This window comes from Centropristis striata, chromosome 19 (genome assembly GCF_030273125.1).
Source record: "Centropristis striata isolate RG_2023a ecotype Rhode Island chromosome 19, C.striata_1.0, whole genome shotgun sequence".
In the NCBI taxonomy this organism is placed as follows: domain Eukaryota; kingdom Metazoa; phylum Chordata; class Actinopteri; order Perciformes; family Serranidae; genus Centropristis; species Centropristis striata.
In genome coordinates this window covers 17467850-17489849 of record NC_081535.1, presented here as the reverse complement: position 1 = coordinate 17489849, position 22000 = coordinate 17467850, and the positions used below count along the sequence as shown (strand labels likewise).

At 38.5% G+C, this 22000-nt stretch overlaps 1 protein-coding gene across 5 annotated transcripts in view; it reads right to left on the bottom strand.

The window, feature by feature from the left end:
- Positions 1-9406: 9406 nt before the first annotated feature.
- Positions 9407-22000, bottom strand: part of sema4d (sema domain, immunoglobulin domain (Ig), transmembrane domain (TM) and short cytoplasmic domain, (semaphorin) 4D) — a 50722-nt gene continuing 38128 nt past the window's right edge. For all 5 annotated transcript variants that reach the window (XM_059357789.1, XM_059357786.1, XM_059357788.1 and 2 more), the window contains 13 exons: positions 21548-21693; positions 21394-21456; positions 21189-21287; positions 20972-21065; positions 20692-20808; positions 18732-18883; positions 17256-17431; positions 15988-16144; positions 15473-15695; positions 14811-14923; positions 14087-14259; positions 13859-13905; positions 9407-13210 (listed from right to left, as the gene is read on the bottom strand). In XM_059357789.1, coding sequence (XP_059213772.1) covers positions 12201-13210; positions 13859-13905; positions 14087-14259; positions 14811-14923; positions 15473-15695; positions 15988-16144; positions 17256-17431; positions 18732-18883; positions 20692-20808; positions 20972-21065; positions 21189-21287; positions 21394-21456; positions 21548-21693 — 2570 coding nt within the window. In that variant the 3' untranslated portion in view covers positions 9407-12200. The remainder of the gene's footprint in view (positions 13211-13858; positions 13906-14086; positions 14260-14810; positions 14924-15472; positions 15696-15987; positions 16145-17255; positions 17432-18731; positions 18884-20691; positions 20809-20971; positions 21066-21188; positions 21288-21393; positions 21457-21547; positions 21694-22000) is intronic.

Sequence of the window (22000 nt, the reverse complement as noted above, 5' to 3'; positions counted from 1 at the left end):
ATTATTATTATTATTATTAATAACAGTTAAGTGCAAGCTTAGTTTTGACAAATTAATATTAGGGAAAAAACATGTGTTCATTGCACCTGTTTTCTGCCACTAATTTGCTTTATTGCTCTAATACAGCTATACATTTATTTTACTATGGGTTACATCCAATGACCACTTTTATAGTTATGCACTGATGGCAAGAAATAGTTACATATTCAGTCTATACAGATTATATGGGCCAGGGACAACTCTTTTTGATTAAAAATATAAATAAAAGTTACACAATATTTGGTGTCTATTATGTTCACACTGAATGAAAATAAGTGTCATTTTCCTGCCCTACATCCATGACCTAATATGAGCCTGTTTGTGACTACATTTCAATAACATTACTGCCTGTGGTTATACAATTGTGTGTCGTGTTTCTTAAAAGCTCAGTGAAACACAATCAAATGAATAGCAAAGGGAAACAATATTGATAGCCTACTTGAAGAGAGCCGAGTGATGTAAGAATTTCCTGTGTGGACAATGTGTAGCCTTGAGAGCTCATTTTCATAATCATGTCTGGGGCATCATTTGAGCTTTCTGTGAATGGTTCATTAAAAAAGCGGCACAGGCAGCGGAAGCACAAGAGGATCATACAAGTGTATTCCTGTGTGTGTGTGTGTGTGTGTGTGTGTGTGTGTGTGTGTGTATAAGTAAGGAGTTTGCATGTTCTCCTTGTGTTTAGTCACGTATATATATATATATATATATATATATAGGAGTAAGGAGTTTGCATGTTCTCCTCGTGTTAGCTTGGGTTCTCACCGGGCACTACGGCTTCCTCCCACAGTCCAAACACATGCTCTTAGGTTTAATTGGCTCTAAGTGACTCTAAATTGTCCGTAGGAGTGAATGGGAGCGTGATTGTCTGTCTCTATGTGTCTGCCCTGTGATAGTCTGGTGACCTGTCCAGTGTGTACCCCGCCTCTCGCCCAATGTCAGCTGGGATTGGGTCGACCAAACTGCGGATAAGCGGTTTAGGATAATGATTGAATGAACAATTTTCAAGATGAGTGCATTTTTGTATATTGACCAGGTGTCATTTACCGCCAAATATGTCCCCAGCAAAATAAAAATGTCTGCACCTTTAAGTGCCGAGAGCTATGGGTGTTGTAGTTTGTAAAGGTTCACCTTTGCTCTTAAGTACATACGACATAACTATCACTTCTTTATATAGATAAGAACAGCCATGATTTGAAAATGTTAGCATAATTCATAATCATAAATTCATGGCACTCACCTGTGAGTTGATGAAAGAGTCTGGTCACATGACTTAAATCGTCCAATGAAAGCCTTTGAGCAATTGAGCTAAGTGTGAGTTGTTTAGCTAGTTGTAGCTAGACTTTAACAAGAAGAAAACATGTCCCGCAACCAAATATAATATCAGGCCAGTATCAGTTGGATGATGATATACCAACTGGAGACAAGGTCAAATATATTTTGTATAAAATTATAGAACTGGATATAACCCTCTTATATGCTATATTTGCAACCTGTGTTCACATTTGCAACATTTCAAATTCTTTATTGAGCATGATAGTGTTTTGAAAGTAAAACAAAGATTCGAAATCACATTTTATGTTTGACTAAAGGATTAGAAAGGACACAAAATGACTAAAAAATACACAAAAAGACACAAAATTACACAAAAAAATACACAAAATGACTAAAAAAGACATAAAATGACAAAAAATACACAAAATGACCTAAAAAGACACAAAATGACTTACAAAGACACAAAATGACTAAAATTGTTACGCTAAACACACAAGACACAAATAAAATAGAGTGACACTAGAATAAAAACCAGAGTTGGATGACAGGATCACACACAATCACAAGATCACATTTATGTTGGTTTTTCTTTGTTTCTTTTTGGTTCAAAATGTTGATACAGTAAGTCAGAATAAAAATCAATTATTATTATTAGGTCATATAGATGAGGTTGTGCTGAAAAAAATTAACCAACATGGCATTTAAACATTTTTGAGTGGTGTAAACAGGCAGGAGGAAAATGATTCAAAAATGGACAAAATAGCCCAAGACTCCATAGAGTTAGCCAAAACAACAACTAACGGTATTCTCCGTCCTTGACGCACTTTAAATTAGGAAACAGAAAATATTCTTAAGCACTTAAGACAAACAAAGATCTCACCATTGTGACTGTTGTCGAATTTTGTTACCCTTTGTAGCGGTTGGGAGAAAAACATCCACTAACAACTGTAACGTTAGTTCTCACCATAGACTGTAAAAATAGGAGTAGGGTGTGTCTGCAGACCCGGAGGCTGCAGATCTGTACCTGCAGATCTGTACCTGCATTTCTAGACCTCTTGTATTTTGCGACAGCGCCCCCAATTTCCGTGCAAGCATTACAACTATTGAAGATGTTTTTTTTTTCATTCATTCAATAGTTAATTTATTAAATAAATCGTGTTAAACCATTTCAGTATTTCACAGCCTTTGTTTCAAATTCCCACAACAACAGTGAGGACTAAACACCCAAGACCAGACATTTCCTTTTATATGTTGTGGCGGTTTTGATCAATACAGTGCAAGTTTTGTGCTCTGATGAATATTAAGAAATAAAGAAATAGTTGGATCAAACAACATGTGTAAATTATATAGCTGTATACAAAAATACATATTTGGGTGTGATTAAATGTAAAGAAAGGAAAGGTGTAACAAACCTTTAATCATTTGTTAATATATTGTATTTTGGTGTAATCACCCTTCCAACTATTTAGTGTTGTGGTGTACTAAACCTTTAAACTGTTAGAATTGATGGTGTAAATAAATCGGATAGAGACTTATAGCTTCATCAGAAACAGACTGATTTCTGAAGGGAAATTCTTTAGTTAGAAGCTTCATGATCGTCAATAATTAAATCTTAGTGTTTTTACTCGGGTGTAGTAAAATTTTAAAATTGTAATACAAGTGTAACTTATTTCAAAAAGTGGTGCTTGGGTGAGATTTAGTTGCAGTTCTACATCCGTCCAGTAGGGGACTGACAGGTCTTGAAATGCAGGTACAGCTCTACAGGTATAGATCTGCAGCCTCTTCTTTCCTTTTCAATTGCCATATTAATTTAGCAACGTCAGTATTTGGTTTGCCAGGGGAGTGTTTCTTATATGAACAGAAATCTCTTGAAAATAATGCACCACCAAGGTTACCTACAGCCTGCAAAAATGAAGCTCTCTGGCAGACTGTTTATTACAGAGCCATTATTTAATGTAGTGCTGTAGCCCGGCCTGCACAGCTGCACCTTTAACTAAACCTAAATTAAATTTCAGTCATGATTTTCTTACCTTTTTTTTCTTTTTAATTTGCAAGTTGTGAAATTAAAACTTATACTTGCATGAATACTCATACTTGCCCTATGTACATTTAGGTAAATTGTTAAGTTTATTTTAACAAATAGACCATAAAATCATCTTTACCAATGACAATAATCGATTTTAGCCTTGGAAAATGGTTCAATATCTTCCAAAAACACATCTGATGTCTGATGACGAGAAAACTATGAGTGCAGCAGTCCTAAGGGTGGATCCACTACATGATCCATGAACCAGGTACTGTGTGTCATAACTTTTATTCTGTTCCACAAACATTATGACTAGCTTTCAAAATGCAAAATGTACTGTTCTTAAAGAAGTCATTGGCACAACGTCATTGTGCCAAAATTAAGAGGAAAATTCAATTTGTCCTCCATGATAAGTTTAGAAATGTAAAAACGTATATTGTGAGAACAGTAAAGCAATGCAGTAATCTGCACATATCATTTATCTGTCATTTCAGAGCCTCATATCCTCCTCTTCAGAAGAGCTCCACCAAGGCACTGACATGCCCCCACTGCCACTCATCCGAAAACTTTCTCCTGTGACTTTAGTATTAGGGGATACACTTTCTATTGTGCATGAGCTGTATTTTCTCAGCCAAAGAGCTCCATTTGTGTAAAGATATTGGACTTGTCTGTTACTCATTTTGAAGTGAATAAAATCCTACTGATCCTGCAGGTTGTCAAACAACACCTCCAAAATGCCTACATTATAAGCTTAAAGTGTTTCTATTTGATGACATGTGACAGGAGTTTGCATTAGTTTTCATTTATTTCATACATTCAGTAGGAAAAGCACAGTCATGACTTTTTGCCAGAATCAGCAGGTTGGGCTGAATTTGTGAATTATGAGGTTTGTGAATTATGAAACTAGTAACTAGTGCTTTTTCCTTTCTTCTCTTTATTTGTGGTGATGATTTAAAACTAAACATTGCTTGTGTGGTTGGTAGATACAGCAGATACTGGAAAAATGACTTAATTTACATCAGAATCTATATGAATTAAGATGAATTTTCTGCTGTGACACTTGAGTATTTATATATATTTATATAATATACCTATTTGATAAATTAACTATCTGCATGTTTTTTTCCTTTTCTGCTTGTTCTCTTTAACTTGGACACACGGGGGCGCTATGGCTCCAGTTGTGGTAGATGGTGCCATGAAAAATCGAAAAGCATTACAGTGCCATGCTGAACTGCAGAAACGTGGCCTATAACCAGCATTTATTATTTATTTTGCTCTACTATTTTTTGTTAAACATTAAATGTCTAATATTAACCATAACTACTTAAGCTTGAACCTTTTTGTCGTTATTCCTAGTTATATTAAGTTTATAATATTGAATTCCCATTTGTCTATAACCTGAGGCACACGTTTCTCAGATAAAATCTCTAACTTACATGTAGAAAGGAAATAAGCTTTCAGTCTATGATGTTATTGCATCCTCTGAAAATGTCATAACTGGCTTCGAAGGAGAAATGCGCAGTGGAGGTCTGTTAATAATTCAGATGGTAGAAAGTGTTCCTGTGGAAAAGGCTTACGTGTCAATGTGCCACTCTAGTTTTGATCCTGCAGGAATAATAACCTGTTTATAAATGGGGTGAATCAGGTCTGTGAATATTTAATCTATCATCTAATATTAAAGTGATGATGAGCATGCTTAATTCAAACAAAAATGTGATGCATTGATATTTAAGTCAATGTAAGCAACAGATAAACTTCCTTTATTTCTGCTTCAAAGGCAAATAGGTAGTCACAGTTGAACAAAATGTGAACAAACATTAACTGCAGACAGAAAGCAGTGACTGTCACAATTTAACCTGTGCCAAGGATGACATTTTGGATGTTGGGTTTTTTATCTGAATTTCAATTCTGGTGATATAATCATGCTTAATGTCAAACATCAGAGGTATACTGTGGTTCAAACGAACTCACCGACTCCAGTCCTGCAATCATAATCCTGTGAATAAGATCAGTCTTTGACTCTCTGGAAGGAAAAATAAATGCCCAATAAATATCAAAGACATATGATTTCTAGTGAAAATGTCAAACTGCGAGGCAGCTTTCAAAGACCATACTGTGGCTTTGGAAGGTGGTGTAAAGGTGCAAACATCTGAGACATTAAAAAAAAAAATCAAACTATTAACAGATGCTGCATCATCAGTGCTCCTCATAAACCATCAGTTTTATTGTTCCATACAAGCACTGCTTTCAGGATGTTCATTCTCATCAGTAAAAATTTAAATAAATGCATTTTTGGAAGAAAGGCAGCCCACACATCGTCAGAGCGATGACCTTTATCTCCTCATCAGTTTTGGAAGGAGTCCCAACACCGCCATCACAGCCAGGTGAGCCTCCTGCAGGAGGCAGGTGTTGTGGATTCTTTGCTGCACGAAACTCCATCAAAGTCCTACGTGAGACGTGACACTGGGACATTGTATTCCATCTGTTTATGATAGTTTCAGTGTCAAAAGGTGTGGTCCACCTTGGCCAAGGACCATGTTCACAACCAGAGTCAGCCAACACGAGTGAAGCTCATGACGTCTTCACAGAGCTCAGTGGCCCTCACAGCTTTCCTGTGGAGGGAAAACAGAGTTGGACTGTGCAAGAAGAGGATTATGGGAAAAATGTTAAGTAGTGGATAGTACTTTACTCATGTACTGTACTTGAGTATTTCTATTTTATGCTACTCTGTACCTTTTCTACATTTCAGAGACAAATATTGTTACTTTTACTCCCTCCACTTAAGATTATCATGATACAAATTCGTTGATTAAGATTTTATTAATCTCTTGGTGAGATATATATATATATATATATATATAGGGGCTGATATATATATATATATATATATATATATATATATATATATATATATATATCAGCCCCACCATTACCCACCCCACCATCTGCAACATTAAGCTAACATACACATTAAAGCATCAATACTTATAATTCATGATCATAATATAGGCCAGGCATTACCCTGAAATGAACTATTCTCCATGTAGAGTACTTTTACTTTGGTATTTAAGTATATTTTGATGCAATACTGTTGTACTTTTACTCAAGTAACGATTTTAATGCAGACCTTTACGTTTACGTATTTCTTCATATTGCTACCTATACTTAGTGAAGGATCTGAGGACATTTCCACCACTGCAAATGTTTGTTTATGGAATTGGGATTGATCTGTAATGTGCAAAAACCTCACTAAATGCACCTAAAGCCACAAGAAACTGCCATTCGCCATGACAAATGCTAATTCTTTCCAGTGTTAACAACAGAAGTTAAACTGACCTCTGAAATGTAATTACCATTTGGAAAATGCTTCGCAATTAGAGAGAGCTTGCATGTTTTTCTGGTTAAACTTGATGCATGCAAGTAGTAGCTTACATCTGAGACTGGATCTTAACCTTGTAAAAGGGACAGATAGATGATAAACATTACATAATAAAGCACATTACCTAAATGGCAAAACTGACATAATTGCAAACTCAAATCTACTGTGTGTGACCTAATGAGAAATGTTATATTTTAGTTAAAAATGTCACAAGACTTTATTAATCTTTAGTTAGCTGTGGTTAAAAGATCACATGGAACAGAAAATGTTGTTAAATGTAATGCAATTAAATGTGATGGCTAAAAGTAGTTAACAAAAAGGCTGCAGGAACAGCTAGTAATTTAGTTAAACAAGTGTGTAGCCCTGAAAAGAGTCTTTTTCAGACTGTGGAAAACATTCAAGTAAATGTCACTGCAAAACACAAACACTTTATCAAATTGGGTATCAATCAGCTGGCTTTGTGTCCCTAATTATATACCTCAATAAATCTGGACTTTGCACTTCTCTAGTGCTCCAACAAAGAAGAAAAAACTCAAACTGGCAGTGTTCAAACCACCTGCCTGAAGCCAAACATGCAGAGCAGGTTAAAACTGGTGCAACTGCACAATAACTATAATGAGGTTTGGGATAAAACACACTGACATGCACAAACATAGACCTACCCAGGCCTTTGACCATCTTTTTAGCAGTTGCTCATGCTCTGTGAGTGCACCTCTCCATTGGTTCAAATCCCTGGATGGAATGCTCTCCTCATCTGTCAAATAACAACATCTTTTATGGAAATAATGGCTGGAAATTTGGAAACAAGCGCTGACAACCAATCCCAGACACTATCACCTCTCTACATGCACCACTGACAATGTATGCCACATTTCTGGAGACAATAGGATTGAATTGTCAAATACTGGACATTTTCACAGCCATACAAGCATCAGGTCCAGATACCTCCAATAGTGAGGCGGAGGTCCACCTCAGACATGTCATTTCCTGTGCTGGCCTCAGCGACACAGTGGTAATGGGCGTCCTTGATCAGCGGCCCCTCTCGGAGCCAGCTGCTCACTAGTACCTCCTTCTGACCCAGCGGCCGGCGGTACTCCATTATGGGCGTGTCCAGAGTGTGACCATTTATTAGCCAGTGAATGTGGACATCACTGGGACCTGAGGGACAGAATAGGACTTCATATTGACCCCCCGATGGTCGAGACACTGACACGCCACATATACGTACTGCACAAATACTTGCCTTTGGTAGATCTGTTTGTGGTGTTCAAGTTTCAATGAACAGTTCTAGGGGTGTGACTGAATATACATGCAGTGTAAACATCATATCCGATCTCAGCTCTGTTATTCAGTGCAATTCAAACAAGTGGAGTCACTGATGAAGCCAGATTTACTGAGCTGTACATTTTTTGCACATAACTTATATAAGATTACCAGCATTTTAAGATATGCAGTTTATATTTTCAGTATATGGGTCGATTATCACATTCATTAGACTTCCTACAGGGTGCTGTTAAAAAATGTTGGTCATATTTTCATTATTGTGATCAGAGGTCATCTACAGGATCATTTCACGATTAGGAAACCTGACATTGAGGGACCTTTGGTGTTTTTCTTGTCAAAATGTACATTTCCAGCTCTTCTGTGTTTATCTTCTAAAGACTTTTACACAGTGGGTTTATAATACAGGTGTATCTCAATACATTAGAATATCATGGAAAAGTCAATTTCCAGTAGTTCAAGTCAAATAGCCCCAACCAAGGATTGAGTGCATATACAGGTGCATCTCGGTAAATAAGAATATCATAGAGAAGTTTATTTATGTCAGTAATTCAATTAAAAAAGTGGAAATAATAGAATATATAATCTAACACAGAATGAAACATTTCATGTCTTAATTTATTTAATTTGGGTTACATATAATGAAGACCTAAAATTCAGTGTCTCAAATTTTTTGTTATATTACAAAAGACCAATTTCAAAAAATATGTTTAGTATGGAAATGCTGGCCTCTGAAAAGTATGTCCATGTCCATCTATTTGCACTCAATACTTGGTTGGGGCTATTTGACTTGAACTATTGGAAATTGACTTTTCCATGATATTCTAATGTATTGAGATGCACCTATACATCAATTATTACCTTTAAAAAGTATGAATGGGAAGCTATATTTTAGTTAGGCTACAACATATTATTAGCTTAGTCGTGAACAAAAAATCCCAGTGGGGGATGCTGGTCACGTTCGCTATTGGGTTGTCACATGATAGTGAGTGACTGACATAAGAGCTGAGTATTATTGTTCTTTGTATTGTTATACAAGGACAAAAATTCACTTAAAGGATTTATTTTTCCTGTTTAAGGTCTCTCAGTAGGTGCAGTAGGTGTGTTGCATTTGTTGCATTTCAATGAAATCAACCTCTTAAACTAAAACAGGGATAAAAAAAAAACAACCTCAGTGTGTTTGGCAGTCCGTATCTTTTGAACAGAATAAGCTTAAAGTCACTCTACTCCTACATGACACTTCCTTGGCTTCCATTACACATTAAAGGGAATCTATTGAGGATACAGGTTTTGAGGGATTTCAATGACAGTAAAAGTGTGACGACCAACCCCGATCCCCCCTACTTTTTTTCATTATCGTCACTAACGAGTCCACATTCAAGTCAAAAATGTAATAAAACAAGCCAGTGTTGAAAACATTTGACAGGATTTATTTAGCCTCCCTACCAAGAGCAGTAGTCCCAAAGTGTCCCCTAGATTTATGTACATCTTCAAATGGTATTTTTCCATATATACAAATATATTTACATTTGTTTACAGGCACAAAAAATGATCCAGATAAAGTATTGAGATGTAAGACATTAGAGCCTACAATAACACCCTGGATAGAAAGGATTCACTTCTAAATTTTACAGACGGTTGTTACATAATACTATACACAAAACTGTACCTTTCATTAACATAGAGTTGAGAATTGTGAGATCACTGAGAGGTTGACAGTTTAATTGAGAATATTGTCTTTTTAAACATTCGTTCATTAAACAGGTATCTTTCCAGACACCTAAAAAAAATGGAGACAAACAGTTCTCCACGAGTCAGATGCCTTGACGCAAAGAAAGGGCAGGCTTGATTTAAGCAGAAACACACACACACACACACACACTCCCAGTTAGTTTATGTTTGGGAAATGGTAACATGCAACATGCAGAATGGGGAGAGAATGAGAGAAAAGAAGGAGGGTTATAAAGTGAGAGGATTCCAGTTCAGGTGAGTTAATGTCACAGACACCACTCACCCAGAGCCAGGCAGAAGAGCAGGAAGGCCTCCTGGGCGTGAACCCCCCAGGCCTGGTCCTTCAGCAGGGGAGGCAACAGTCTCACCTCTGCCTCCCGCGCCTCCACACTGTGGGGCTTCATGGAGGAAGAGGTGGAGGAAGAAGAGGAGGAAGAGGAGGAGGAGGAAGGGAGGGCAGAGGGAGTGCTACCGCCAGAAGAGGACAGGGAAGATGAAGTGTCGACAGGAGAGGAGGCTGTGAGGGAGGGAGTGATGGGAAAAGAGAGTGTTGAGGAAAATCTAAACAGGAGGTGACATGCAACACAGACACGAGGGAGACTAATGGGCTAGGATCTAAAAAAAAATTAAAAATCTGCTGCAATAAATAAAAACAAATGAAGATCACAACTACTTACACAATAGACAAAATGATGTGACTTTTTAAATAATAATTCTCTGAAACAGTTCTAAAAATGAAGGCTTAATCAAAAATAATAAAAAATAACTTTTAAAGATCGTTTCAAGGGCTGACGATCGAGTCATCACGTCATATATAACAGACCACATAATGGACAATTACTAGTAGAGGTTAATAAACAGGACCATCAGAGTTGTATCCATGTAGGAATGTCGACTTCACAGGAAGGAAAAAAAATAAAATACAGAGAAACTTTGTCACTCAAAGACAACTCTACACAGGACAGTGGTTTGATTTATTCCAGCATTTTTCTATCATGCAAGTTGTCGCTTGTCCACGTCTCTTTTTCGGACCTTCAAACCCTCCACTGCCACCTCACAGGGTGAGATTAAGGCCCACATACCAGGTGCTGCAGATGGCAACACTGTACAAACAAAGCTAGGCCAAAACGTACTGAGCAAATCTTCCCTGAGAAATTACTGTAACGATGAAGCATTTACCCAAGTCCAATAGCCTACACGTCGCTTCCAAGAGAGATGCAAAAGCTTCAAGAGATTTTTTTTTTTTTTACTCAGGCTGTACAAAAAAACATGACTCCAATTTGGAAAACATCAAGGTAACTTACCAATTTGGTAAACAATGTTTCCAATTTGGAATTTAAGAAATAGCTTCTCTTGCTGGACCTAAGCTGAGAGGGTGCAGCTTCTGTAGACACAGTTTTTGCTTTATCATCATAAGCCCTAAATCAGAGTTCAGTCTCTATAGACAAATGGCACGCCTGACTTAAAGAAAAATGTAACCCCCAGAATGGTCATTTGTGTACTCACCCAATGTTACCTAGAATTCTTTAAGAAAACTTTTTTCCTCCAAGCGTCTGCAAGTAAATTTAAATTTAGCAACAGCAAAAATGTATCAAAACACCTGTTTACAAACTCTAAAATAACTCATGCAGAATAATCCAAGTCTCACTGTTGAGAGATTATAGCAAGAATTCATGTGTTTGGGGAGCAGCTGTAATTGTGTGAGTTTGCAAACAGATGTTTTGATATAGTTTTGCTGCTGTTAAACATAGCTTCCAATTACTTCAATTCATAAAGGATTGTGACAAAAACAACGTTTTCTTCACAACTTTAGGGTAAACCGAGGGTGAATAATTCATATATATATATATATAAGAGAACATAATTTTGAGTGTGACATAATCCTTGAAGTTAAAATATCGGAGATCTCCGTTTTAGCTGCAACTATGGCAATACGCGGTAATTGCAGGTGTGTTTTTTAGATCCAACTTTCACTTGTATTTTGAAGTTTCGTCGTCTGTAGTCATCACTCTTTTCTTTGTGTTTTTCAGCCAAAGTAACCGTTTACTCACAACACTAGGAGAAACCTAAAAAAAATGCAGCTAATCGAGTCTCCACCCACCCCCTCTGGCAGACCAACCACTGCTGGAGGATGTAAAGCAGCCACTAACTGTGCCGCTTGGGATTTGTTTCCAGAAATGTCGCCACAGACACAATAACGCCACTGCAAGGGCTTTCCTCAGCGGGCCACTGGCTCAGTCACCATTGTGTTACCTCATTCGGTGACAGATGGTGACTAAACAGACATTTATCTGAATGAAAATCTTCAGGATGACTTTAAGCCTTGTGATGATTAAACTTCATGTGAACATACTTTCATATAGGAGGAAACCACTTGGACTTGTAAGTTGGAAGATGCAGCCAAAGCATGACCCCCAATAAAACAAACAGTCTGTATGCTGAGAGAAACTAAAGCAGGACAGAAGCTTCTGGCTAGCAGTAAGGTTCATCTGCATCTGCAAACTGGATGGGCTGAGATTCACAGTCCACATCGAAGGGTTTCTCCTGAGACGGGCTGTCTCCTCCGAAAGCGCGAGAGGGTATCTGACCGTTGCCGCACTCCGGCTCAGTCTCGTACCCGGTGTCGCGGAGCGCCCGGAGGTTTTGAGTGCTCTGGCTGCCGTTCTGCGTCGGTTGCTCCGTCATGTTAATTTTATCAGTCGCGGATGCCTCCATTAGACCTGCTTCACAGGCCAGATACTCCGGCTGATTGGCGCTCTTGTGACTGCCCAGCAGAGCCGCTCGCATCCGCAGGCAGGGAGCTGGGAGATACTGCATGTAGCAGTTGTACGCTAACGCAGCCAGGAAGAGGAGGAAAAACAGGAGGAAGAGGAAGAGGAGGGCGGTGCTGTTGTTGTGCTGCAAATACTCCGCCGCTGGGTCTCGGCTGTCTGGGCGGGGAGCATTGGAGCTCAGGGGAAGATGCGGCTTCGGCTGGAACTTGATTGTGCTGCTGGGCGGCGGGGTTAGTGATGAGTCAGTTTGGGGTGGGGAGGTGAATTGGACTGTGGCTGTGAAGCTGGGAGAGGCAAGGGCCGACGTTAGTAGGGCTCTGTCTGTCTTACCATTACCTTCAGCTGCATGCGTGCTAGATGTCTCCTGGCTGCCGAGGGTGGTGGTCACGTGCCCTGCCTGGTGAGGGGCTCTGGGTGGGAGGTCCAGAGTGAGGACGTATCCAGCCAGGAGGCGGCTGAAGTTTTTCCCAGCAGCGGGGGCCCACTCCACTGACCAGCACTCGTAGTGACCTTGATCCTCTGGAGCGACGCTGTAAATAAGGAGACCGTTTTCGCCTATGAGGTGGAAGCGAGAGGCCTCGGTGAGAATGGAGTCGTTGGATTTCCACATCACCTGGGCCAGGTTGGAGTGGACCAGGCACGGCAGCTCGGCAGAGCTCCCTGGTTTCACTGTCACACGCTGGTAGTCCTTCAGAGACAGAGCTGGCGCTAAGGGGTAAAACAGAAAGAAAGTAATGACTTTTGGGCCCAGTGAGAGGTTAACGTCTACCAAGACTCAAGTCTGACAGTTTAAGTCACAGACTGTAAGATTTTGCACTAACTCTGGATAACTATTTGCAAGACTACTAGATTAATTTAGAGATTATTTCCCATCCTGCTCCAGGTGGAAAGCTTTACACCAAACCCCCTTTAAAATATGACATATTAACAGTTCCTTGCTAACTGCAAAAACCCAAACTCCAGAAACTCAAACCAAAAGATGCAATATTTTGACAGCCCCAAACTGAATTTTATGACCCTGCAATGTACACTACACAACTGAGATAGCTGGAGCATATCACAACTCCACAAACTAATTCAAAAATTAGAAATTTCTCTGCAACACTAAAATCGCTTTGGTGTAAGGCCAACATTGGTGTGTTATCCTCATTAGAGGACAATTATAGAATTAAGCTTATATTTAAGACTAGTGACAAAAAATTTGATTTTCACTCAGCTATACTACAATATAGGCATACAGATAATAACACATAATTCAAGGATTTAATATGATGATCAATATTAAATGTTTTTACTCTCACTGTCCATATTATAAAGCTTCTTGATTAGCCCGTGTGTGAACATGTTGCACCTTACCTGAAGGACACTTGTCTGCATCACCATTCAGACTCTGGACTAGCTTCCTGTAAAAACAAACAAGCATTATTTCCTTGGCAACCAAATGTTTGGGCACACATGAAATGAATCTAGATTGAGGCAGTAAAGCAGGTCAAACTGGAATCAGTAAACACGTCTTTTGATGGTGGTTTTGCTTTCGTTAGCCGGTGTAGTGCATGAGTGGAGTACCGGTATGTAAAAAATTACCTAAGCCGTTGACTGGGAGCATCAAAGATATTGACACAAGCAGCAGTGTGAGGGTCCCAGGCACAGTACGGGTCTCGAGCCAGCACACAGTCTACACAGGATAGATAGCGGCCACAGAAGGCTGTAGGGGACTGTACTACACCCGAGTCTGAGCCAGCGTACAGGGATCGTGTCTGTAGAAGCACAACATTGTTCATGTGTTGGGGAAATGGTGCACGACAAAAGTACACTCATAGCTGCAGACCACTTTACCAGGTTCACAAAGATAAATCTTTAACCACCCAAAAGTCTATAAACACTTTTTAAAAATCTGCAAAATTGCCGTTGGAAAAAGTTGAAATGCAAACACCACAGCCACAAACACCACAGTCACGATAAAAGTGCAGTCTCATCTGATTTACAGAACTGCTGGTTTTTAACAGTCATGTCATCTTCTTGAACACTTCCTGTTGTATGCTTTTTCACAGCCCAGTAAGCACATCAGAAAAGCATGCAAAACACACACATGCAAGTTTGTATGAAGGCAGACAACACCCTCTCACAAAGATCATACAGTTGAACCCACAGGGCTCTAAAACTGTTCAAACACAGTTTGCATTTATTTCCAACACTCCTGATTAAGATTGCTTAAAAGCTTCTTTTAGCTTAGTGTACATTATAAACTCAAAACACATTTTCTAATTCTTCTGCTGTAGTTAGTAACCTTTACAGTTATATCACTGACCTCAGAGGAGAGCAGCAGGTTCTTGATGGACTCAGAGTTCTTCAGGAGCTGGATCTCCTCCACAATGTGCACTTCTCCTTCATACACCACTGACTTGTGCAGGACTCCCTTATCTAAAAAGGTGAGAATGGTAAATTGTCAGTAAATCAGCTGAGGTAGAAGACAGAAATTAGCCTCTTCAAAACAAGCCGATCAATACACATTTGCTTATTTGCATCTTTTTGGAGACATGTTATATGTTTTTTATTCCATCCTTACTTTAGTTTTACATATTTCTCTATTTATCATCTATTGTTGTTGCCAGAGTTTGACAACTTTAAACATAACCTATATTATGATAAGGTACCTCCTTTGGGTAGAATTGTGATTTGCATGTAATATTTTTTCGTGTTTCAATATTTAAAAGTATTCTACATATTGCCTACTTTCATTTTTTTGTTAAAAATAAAAAATCTGAATCATTATATAATAGTTGTGAAGCAGGAAGCTTTATTCTTAACAGAGCTATTTAACTGTATACAATCAACAAATACTGAAAAAATATATTATATACTGTATATTAAAATATGAAAGTAGTGGCTAATAAACTCAATTAAAACAACCTTCTTTATAAAAGGTTTATATATTTTCACATTTTTAATGAATAACTGATATGTTCTTACCAGTTCCAGTGAAGATTACGTCGTAAATGTTCCTATCCAACGCGCGGACCCTCTCCACCACGATCTGAGTGTAGTTGACGTCTTTGGTGATGAGACGAGGGCCGTTGCCGATGGGCACCACGGGGTCCTCCAGCAGAGGGTGGTCCTTCACAAACTGGAGGGTCTTGTCTGGCAGGTGGAGAGAGCTGTTGATGTTCTGCTGTCGCAACTGGCTGTTAATACACTGGTGGGGGAAAAACAATAAATATTTAATTGTAAAGTAGGTTCACATTTGTTTGTCTATTAACCATCTGGACCACTCGGTGAGTAAAATATGACAGGGGCAAAAAAGCTCTTGTCATATTTTTTATGTCATATTTTTTTATTCTAGTGGTTGAGACAACCACTAGTATAAACGTTTATTCTTTTGCTTTTTCCATCTGTAATATAAATACAAAATAAATAATTTCCTGGCCCTAGACAACAGAAAGTTTGCACAATCAGTCTTATTACTGGATGTTTTAAAAGGTACTTACTGCTCCAGGACGAGGAGTGGGAGTGATGCCGTTGTATCGGACCCACTTGGTGTGGGACTGCTCCACTGTGGCCTTCTGCATGTACTTGCCCTTGGAGAAGACTTCTTCCACAGCTGTCATGTTGTAAGCGCACACTGCTGACAAGCCCACGTTACCCCTGAGGGATGAGCACGATGATGGAGTAGAGAGAGAAGAGGGAGAGGGAAGAGAAGTGAATTTAACCCATTTAAGCCGGGAAAGCATTACTGCATTTCTACCATTAAAACCGGGAGCGCCGTTGCGTTATTCTACCATTAAGGCCGGGAAAGCGGATACGTCATTTTGTAGTATTTGTAGTTTTTTCCACTTATTTTTGGTCTCTTGGCCAATGAAATGCATCAGAATACATGCGGGAGTGTCGCAATGCATCATGGGACTTTTCCAGAACTTTGAAATAGTTGGCAGAAGACGACTATAGCGAAGGGAGCTCAGAAGTAAGTGACTGAAGTGATCTTGTATCTATGTTTTTAGAAGACATATTTTCACCGAAGAACAGACAGATTTGTGGCCATCTGGAGATCATAACAATAATCATACTAATTGATTGTGATGATGATATAAGAAATCATGGCTGTTTGTCTTATATTACTTTATACGTTGTTGAGTACCCTGAAAAGTGCAATATAGATAAAATGTATTATTATTATCATTATTATTTTTATTACAGTAGGCTAATGAGAACTATGTCTATTTCTTCCAATGGTCATATCATGTTTACAATCTTGCTAATGGGCATGTATTGGTATTATGCATAGGATTTTTATTCAGTCATCACATACAGGTATAAACAGTAGTTTACAGTCCATATACAGTCATACTACTGCATTTATTGAAAATAATGCTGCACTGACACTGCACCACAAAAAATATTGTACTGACACTTTATTTTTACATTTTTGATTGAAAATAGTGCTGCTCAGTTGGCAGAGCACCTGCCCCATGTGTTGAGGCTCTAGTTCTCACTCCCATTCTGTCTCTTTCAACTCTCCTGTTCAATAAAAGGCGAAAAGGCCTTTTTTCTCTATTTGCTGAGTTTGCTCTCAAATACTTTTTTTACTTTAAATTACTTTTTTATTTTTTAGGGGGTTCTTTCAAAATCGCCCATAGGTTTTCCAGGCATTTTTTCCAGGCGTTTTAGGCCTAAATGGGTTAAGGACCCGCATTATATTGAAATATTGTCTTTTTGTGACTCCTACTGATCTCGTTTTGTAGATCTGTAAATCACTGACCACTGCGAGGTGAAGACCCCATAGATGACTGTGTCCTTCCAGTCTGCCCCCTTCAGAATGAAGACATCGTGCACTACATTGAAAACAAAGTTGAGCTCAGGCATGGAGCACACCAGCTTGGCTTTCAGGAAGGACGTCCATTTCTTCTGCAGAGTGCGCTGCCCCCCGAGGTCACCCTGCAGAGCAGAGGTTTATCAGCACATTATGCGGTGTGGGGAGAGGCGGAGGAAAAGGGGAATGAGGAGAGGGAGTGGGAATGGCTAGTGTAAGATAGTGTGCAAGGGCATCATTTCCTCTGGGGATAGAGGGAACAAGTCACCATTACTTTGCAAAATCTTATTTGTGCCTTCGGTTAAGTTATGAAAATTCATGCAAAACAGTTAGTGCTAACAGAGCTTGGAGTTTGAGTTTTTTAGGTCATATCTATATTTAAAGTTAATATTCTCCTAAAATGAGTCTTAAATCAGTTAGCATCAGTGAGCATCAGTTAAAGACATGACAGTAAAGCACAGAGCTCTTTGTAGTAAAGAGACAAATAAAACATCTATCAGATACTATTAAACATTTAATTATTTATATGTTTTTGGGATGGGAGCTTTTAAGGTTTACAAGGCATTTCTATTTTTTGTTAAACCACCAGTATCATTAAATTATAGAAATGTTAAACAATTATGCCAATACATTTTTGTAAATACTGGGGATGCTCCTATTTACTAATTTCAAACATTTAACGTAAGAATACACAAAAAAAAAAATTACCTTTATCATAAGAGTCATTTAAAATTGTTTATCATATTTTGCAGCTGAGAGGCGAGGCACTATGCACCATGCATGATGAAAAAAACATAACTCACTAAATAAAAGTTAAAAAATAACATTTATTAAAAAGAATGATCTTTAGGAAACGCACCTGATTAATAAAATAAGTAGCAAGCCAATGGATACTTGTTTTTGTATTTTTCTAAAACAAAAAAAATATGTCATATGTAATTTGAATGTGTGATTAATAAAATAATACGTTTAATTATAAGTTTAACTAAATGTCTTTTCTGGTGCAGACTAAAGGGAGCAACTTTTGAATTGACTAGTCAACTAATTTTGCACATCCCAAGAAAATAAAAGTACTTGTTTTATTTTTATGTCTTATTGCTATGCTAATTATATAATCATTTAAACTGTTATGTTTTGGGAAGGGGACTTATTTTGTGGCAAGCTTAATTTTTAAACTTTGAGACAGGTTCTTTATTTCACTGCTGCAAAAGCATTTTCTGTGTCTTATAAATCCATGTGGTTCTGGGAACTGTTCATGACACAATGAATAACATAACCTACAAACTGACTGTAGTTTATTTGTCTAATAATAGGCGGTCAGGTTAGAGAAGGAAGATAATAGAAGGGGTGTGGAAGACAGGCACACATTAGGAGAGCAGCAGCATCACTCCTGCTATGTGCAGATGGTACATGACGTGTACTGACCTTACAGACGCGCGCCACCCTGGGGATGAGCAGCTTGCCAAAGAATTCGTACTCCACTGACACCTCGGTGAAGAAGTAGTAGATTTTATCGTCCTCGCCATCTACTCTGTTTGTCCCTTCACTGATCACGTCAGCAAAAACAAAACTGGGCTCTGAGATTGAAAGCAGACAGGAGAGAGAGAAAGGAATCAGTTAAAGGGAGTAAAGACTAAGACTAAGGTCACTGGTGTGCTACTGGGAAACCCTTGTTGTGTTCCTGCTCCAAAGGGTGCTGTTACACACAATTCAACAAAAACATATATAAACTTTTTTTGAACCCTAAAAACCAGACACTAGACGACCTTAATGTTGGCTAGTGAGAGTAGGATCCAATGTATATAATTCCCCAAATGTTGATAAATTATGCATCTCAGACATTAACACAACAGCTGTAGACTACTTAACCTTACACACCTTCTATTTCATGAGCTACTTGATCCAATTACTGAAGGTCTAAAGGTTAACAATATAACGTTCATAAGCTTCAATTATTGATATGATATGAACGAAAGTGTAGCAGGAGAATTGGACTCCTGAAACTGGCGAGAAGATGATGACAAGAGACGTATCAGTCAGTCCACTCTTGGTTGTAAAGTGGTGTTACAGAGTGGAGTATCCTTTACCTCATCAACTATTCAAACCATTTCATTTTGGCCTGATAGCAAACGAACATTAATGAGCGTCAGCGGATATGACCTGCCATTAGCAAGGTTTTTCATTTTAACACATATTCGCTGACTATATTTACACTCACCAGCCACTTTATCAGGTACATCTGTCCAACTGTTGTTTACGCAAATATCTAAACAGCCAATCACATGGCAGCAACTCAATGCATTTAGGCATGCAGACATGGTGAAGACGAGCTGCTGATGTTGAAAAACGAGCTTCAGTACGTGAAAGAAAGGTGACTTAAGTGAATTTGAACGTGGCATGGTTGTTGGATTAAGATGCTAGAAAGGCATCAGCAACTTAAATAACCACTTGTTATAACCAAGGTACGCCGAAGACCATCTCTGAATACACAACACATCCAACCTTGAAGCAGATGGGCTACAGCAGCAGAAGACCACACTACCACTTTATTAGGTACACCTTGCCTGCTTATAAAGTGGCCTGTGAGTGTAGTATGATAAGGAATAATATTGCAACATTTATTCTGATTGATCTAACGTCCCGCAATCTTGTATGGACATATTTCGGGCAACTTGCAAACTTTTTATTTATTAAATAAGGGTGCATATCTTGTAACTTGCATAACTTGTCATGATCTTACAGATGTTGAATACTTGATTGTGCTCATTGTTGTTTCTGAGATACAGCCATTTTCTTATACTATATTTAGTAAACAGTAGTCCAATGGGTTGGAAAACTAAATATATCTTGAAAATAAGAAAATCTGACAGTTTGACCTACTATTTACAATATTTCTTCAGATTTGTGTTTTGGAAACCCCATTCAAAATGTTAGTTAAGGAAACAAATGAGTTGGTAAATGTTTTGTACTCTGCTCTTTGCCAACAAGAAAGAGCAAGGACAGATAACAGATGTGTTACCATCAAAGCAAGTCTGTGCAATGTGTCGACCTCAGTGTCTGAACTCAGAGTCACTCATACCGGTGCGAACAAATCATTTAACACATGGTCACACTGTATTTTTACTCGCATATGTGAGAAAAATGTTTGCACATTTGGATGTCTTAAAGGAGGGCAGTGCATCAACATTAGCTACACAGTACTATAAAAAATTATTGGTTTATGTCAATTTTCATCCAACCGATCCACTAAAACCCTGATCATCCCTGTTAGACAGCCTTAGGTTCAGCTCAGAACATCTCAACCAGACACAACATCTTTTTTTTATCCATTACTTTAGTTACATTGATTCAAGAGGATTACTGGTCACATAATGTCCAAACTCACCATTGAGCCATGATGTGGAGTACTCCGTCCTCAGCAGTGGCTGTGATGGAGAGTATCTGGAAATAATCGGTTCACTGCCTAAGAAGTTATAAGCTGTCCCCGAGTACAGCGCTCCATCTGATAAAAATAACAACAAAAAAAGCAATTCATTGTCCAGCAAGTCCATTTTGCCTCCAAAAAACAAGAGATTATTGGAGATTATTATGCATTTTACTGCAGGGCTGACAACCAAGAGAGCTCTTTGTGGAATGAGAAAAAAAAAAACCTGGCCTCAACTCACCAACCATGACAGTAGTGAAGCTCTGTGACGGGTCAAAGGAGCACTTCCCCCGGCCGTCCTCGGGTCGACCGTCCAACGAAAAGTCAGCCAGGTTCTGAAAGAGGAGTTCAGGGTTAAATTTCAGTTAAAGGTTGCTGCAATGACTGGCGAGCCCGAGCACATGTTTATTTGTGCAGTGTGAGGTTTCCACTTAAGGACAGATCGAGCATTAACCTACCAAGTAGTCACACTGTGGTTGAAAGGCATGCGTGCCGCAGACATACAGCCGCTCATCATCTACGACTTGGAGCACTCGGATGTAGTTTAGACAATCCCTCTGGAAAGCAACATTTGATAAACACTCATGAAATAATTTCATAAACACACTTAATGACTCTGGCGCCATAATACAATATAATTAACACATTAATTATTAAACAAACCTCTTTTGATTTCCCTTTGAGCGTGCACATCAACATGGGGTTTTCTGCAACTGTCCATTGAACCTTCAAAATGTAAAGAAAAGAAATCAGAACATTAAAGTTTTACATGTTTTTTTCCCACTTTTTTTCACTAATATTATTAATATTGTGGTACCTTGTTGTTTTTGACCGTCACATTCTTCTTGCTGAGCTCAAAGATGGCCTCCCTGGCTCCCACATACAGTGCGTCTCTTTTCTCACTCAACAACAATGTGGAGTAGTTATAGATGTCAGGCTCAGAGAACTCCATCAGATCTAGATCTGAGCACAAAACCATTGGAACAGGTTACTTTAACTTCCAAAAACAGATTTACTTATCAACATGTGTAGTCAAAAGTATCGAGAATTCAATAAAAAGTTGCTATAACTGACATTTTTATATTAATAGTGAATAACTATGTAATGTAATTAACACTAGATAACTAGAATGACCCTTCTGTGAGTGTGCAGACCTCAAATCAAGGCCAGTGGTGCATTCACATGTTTTTCTGACTTTGGTGTGTTCATTAAGCTTTAAGTTGTAATGTGGTAACAACATGGACACTACAAATAAGGTGTGTTGCATGCT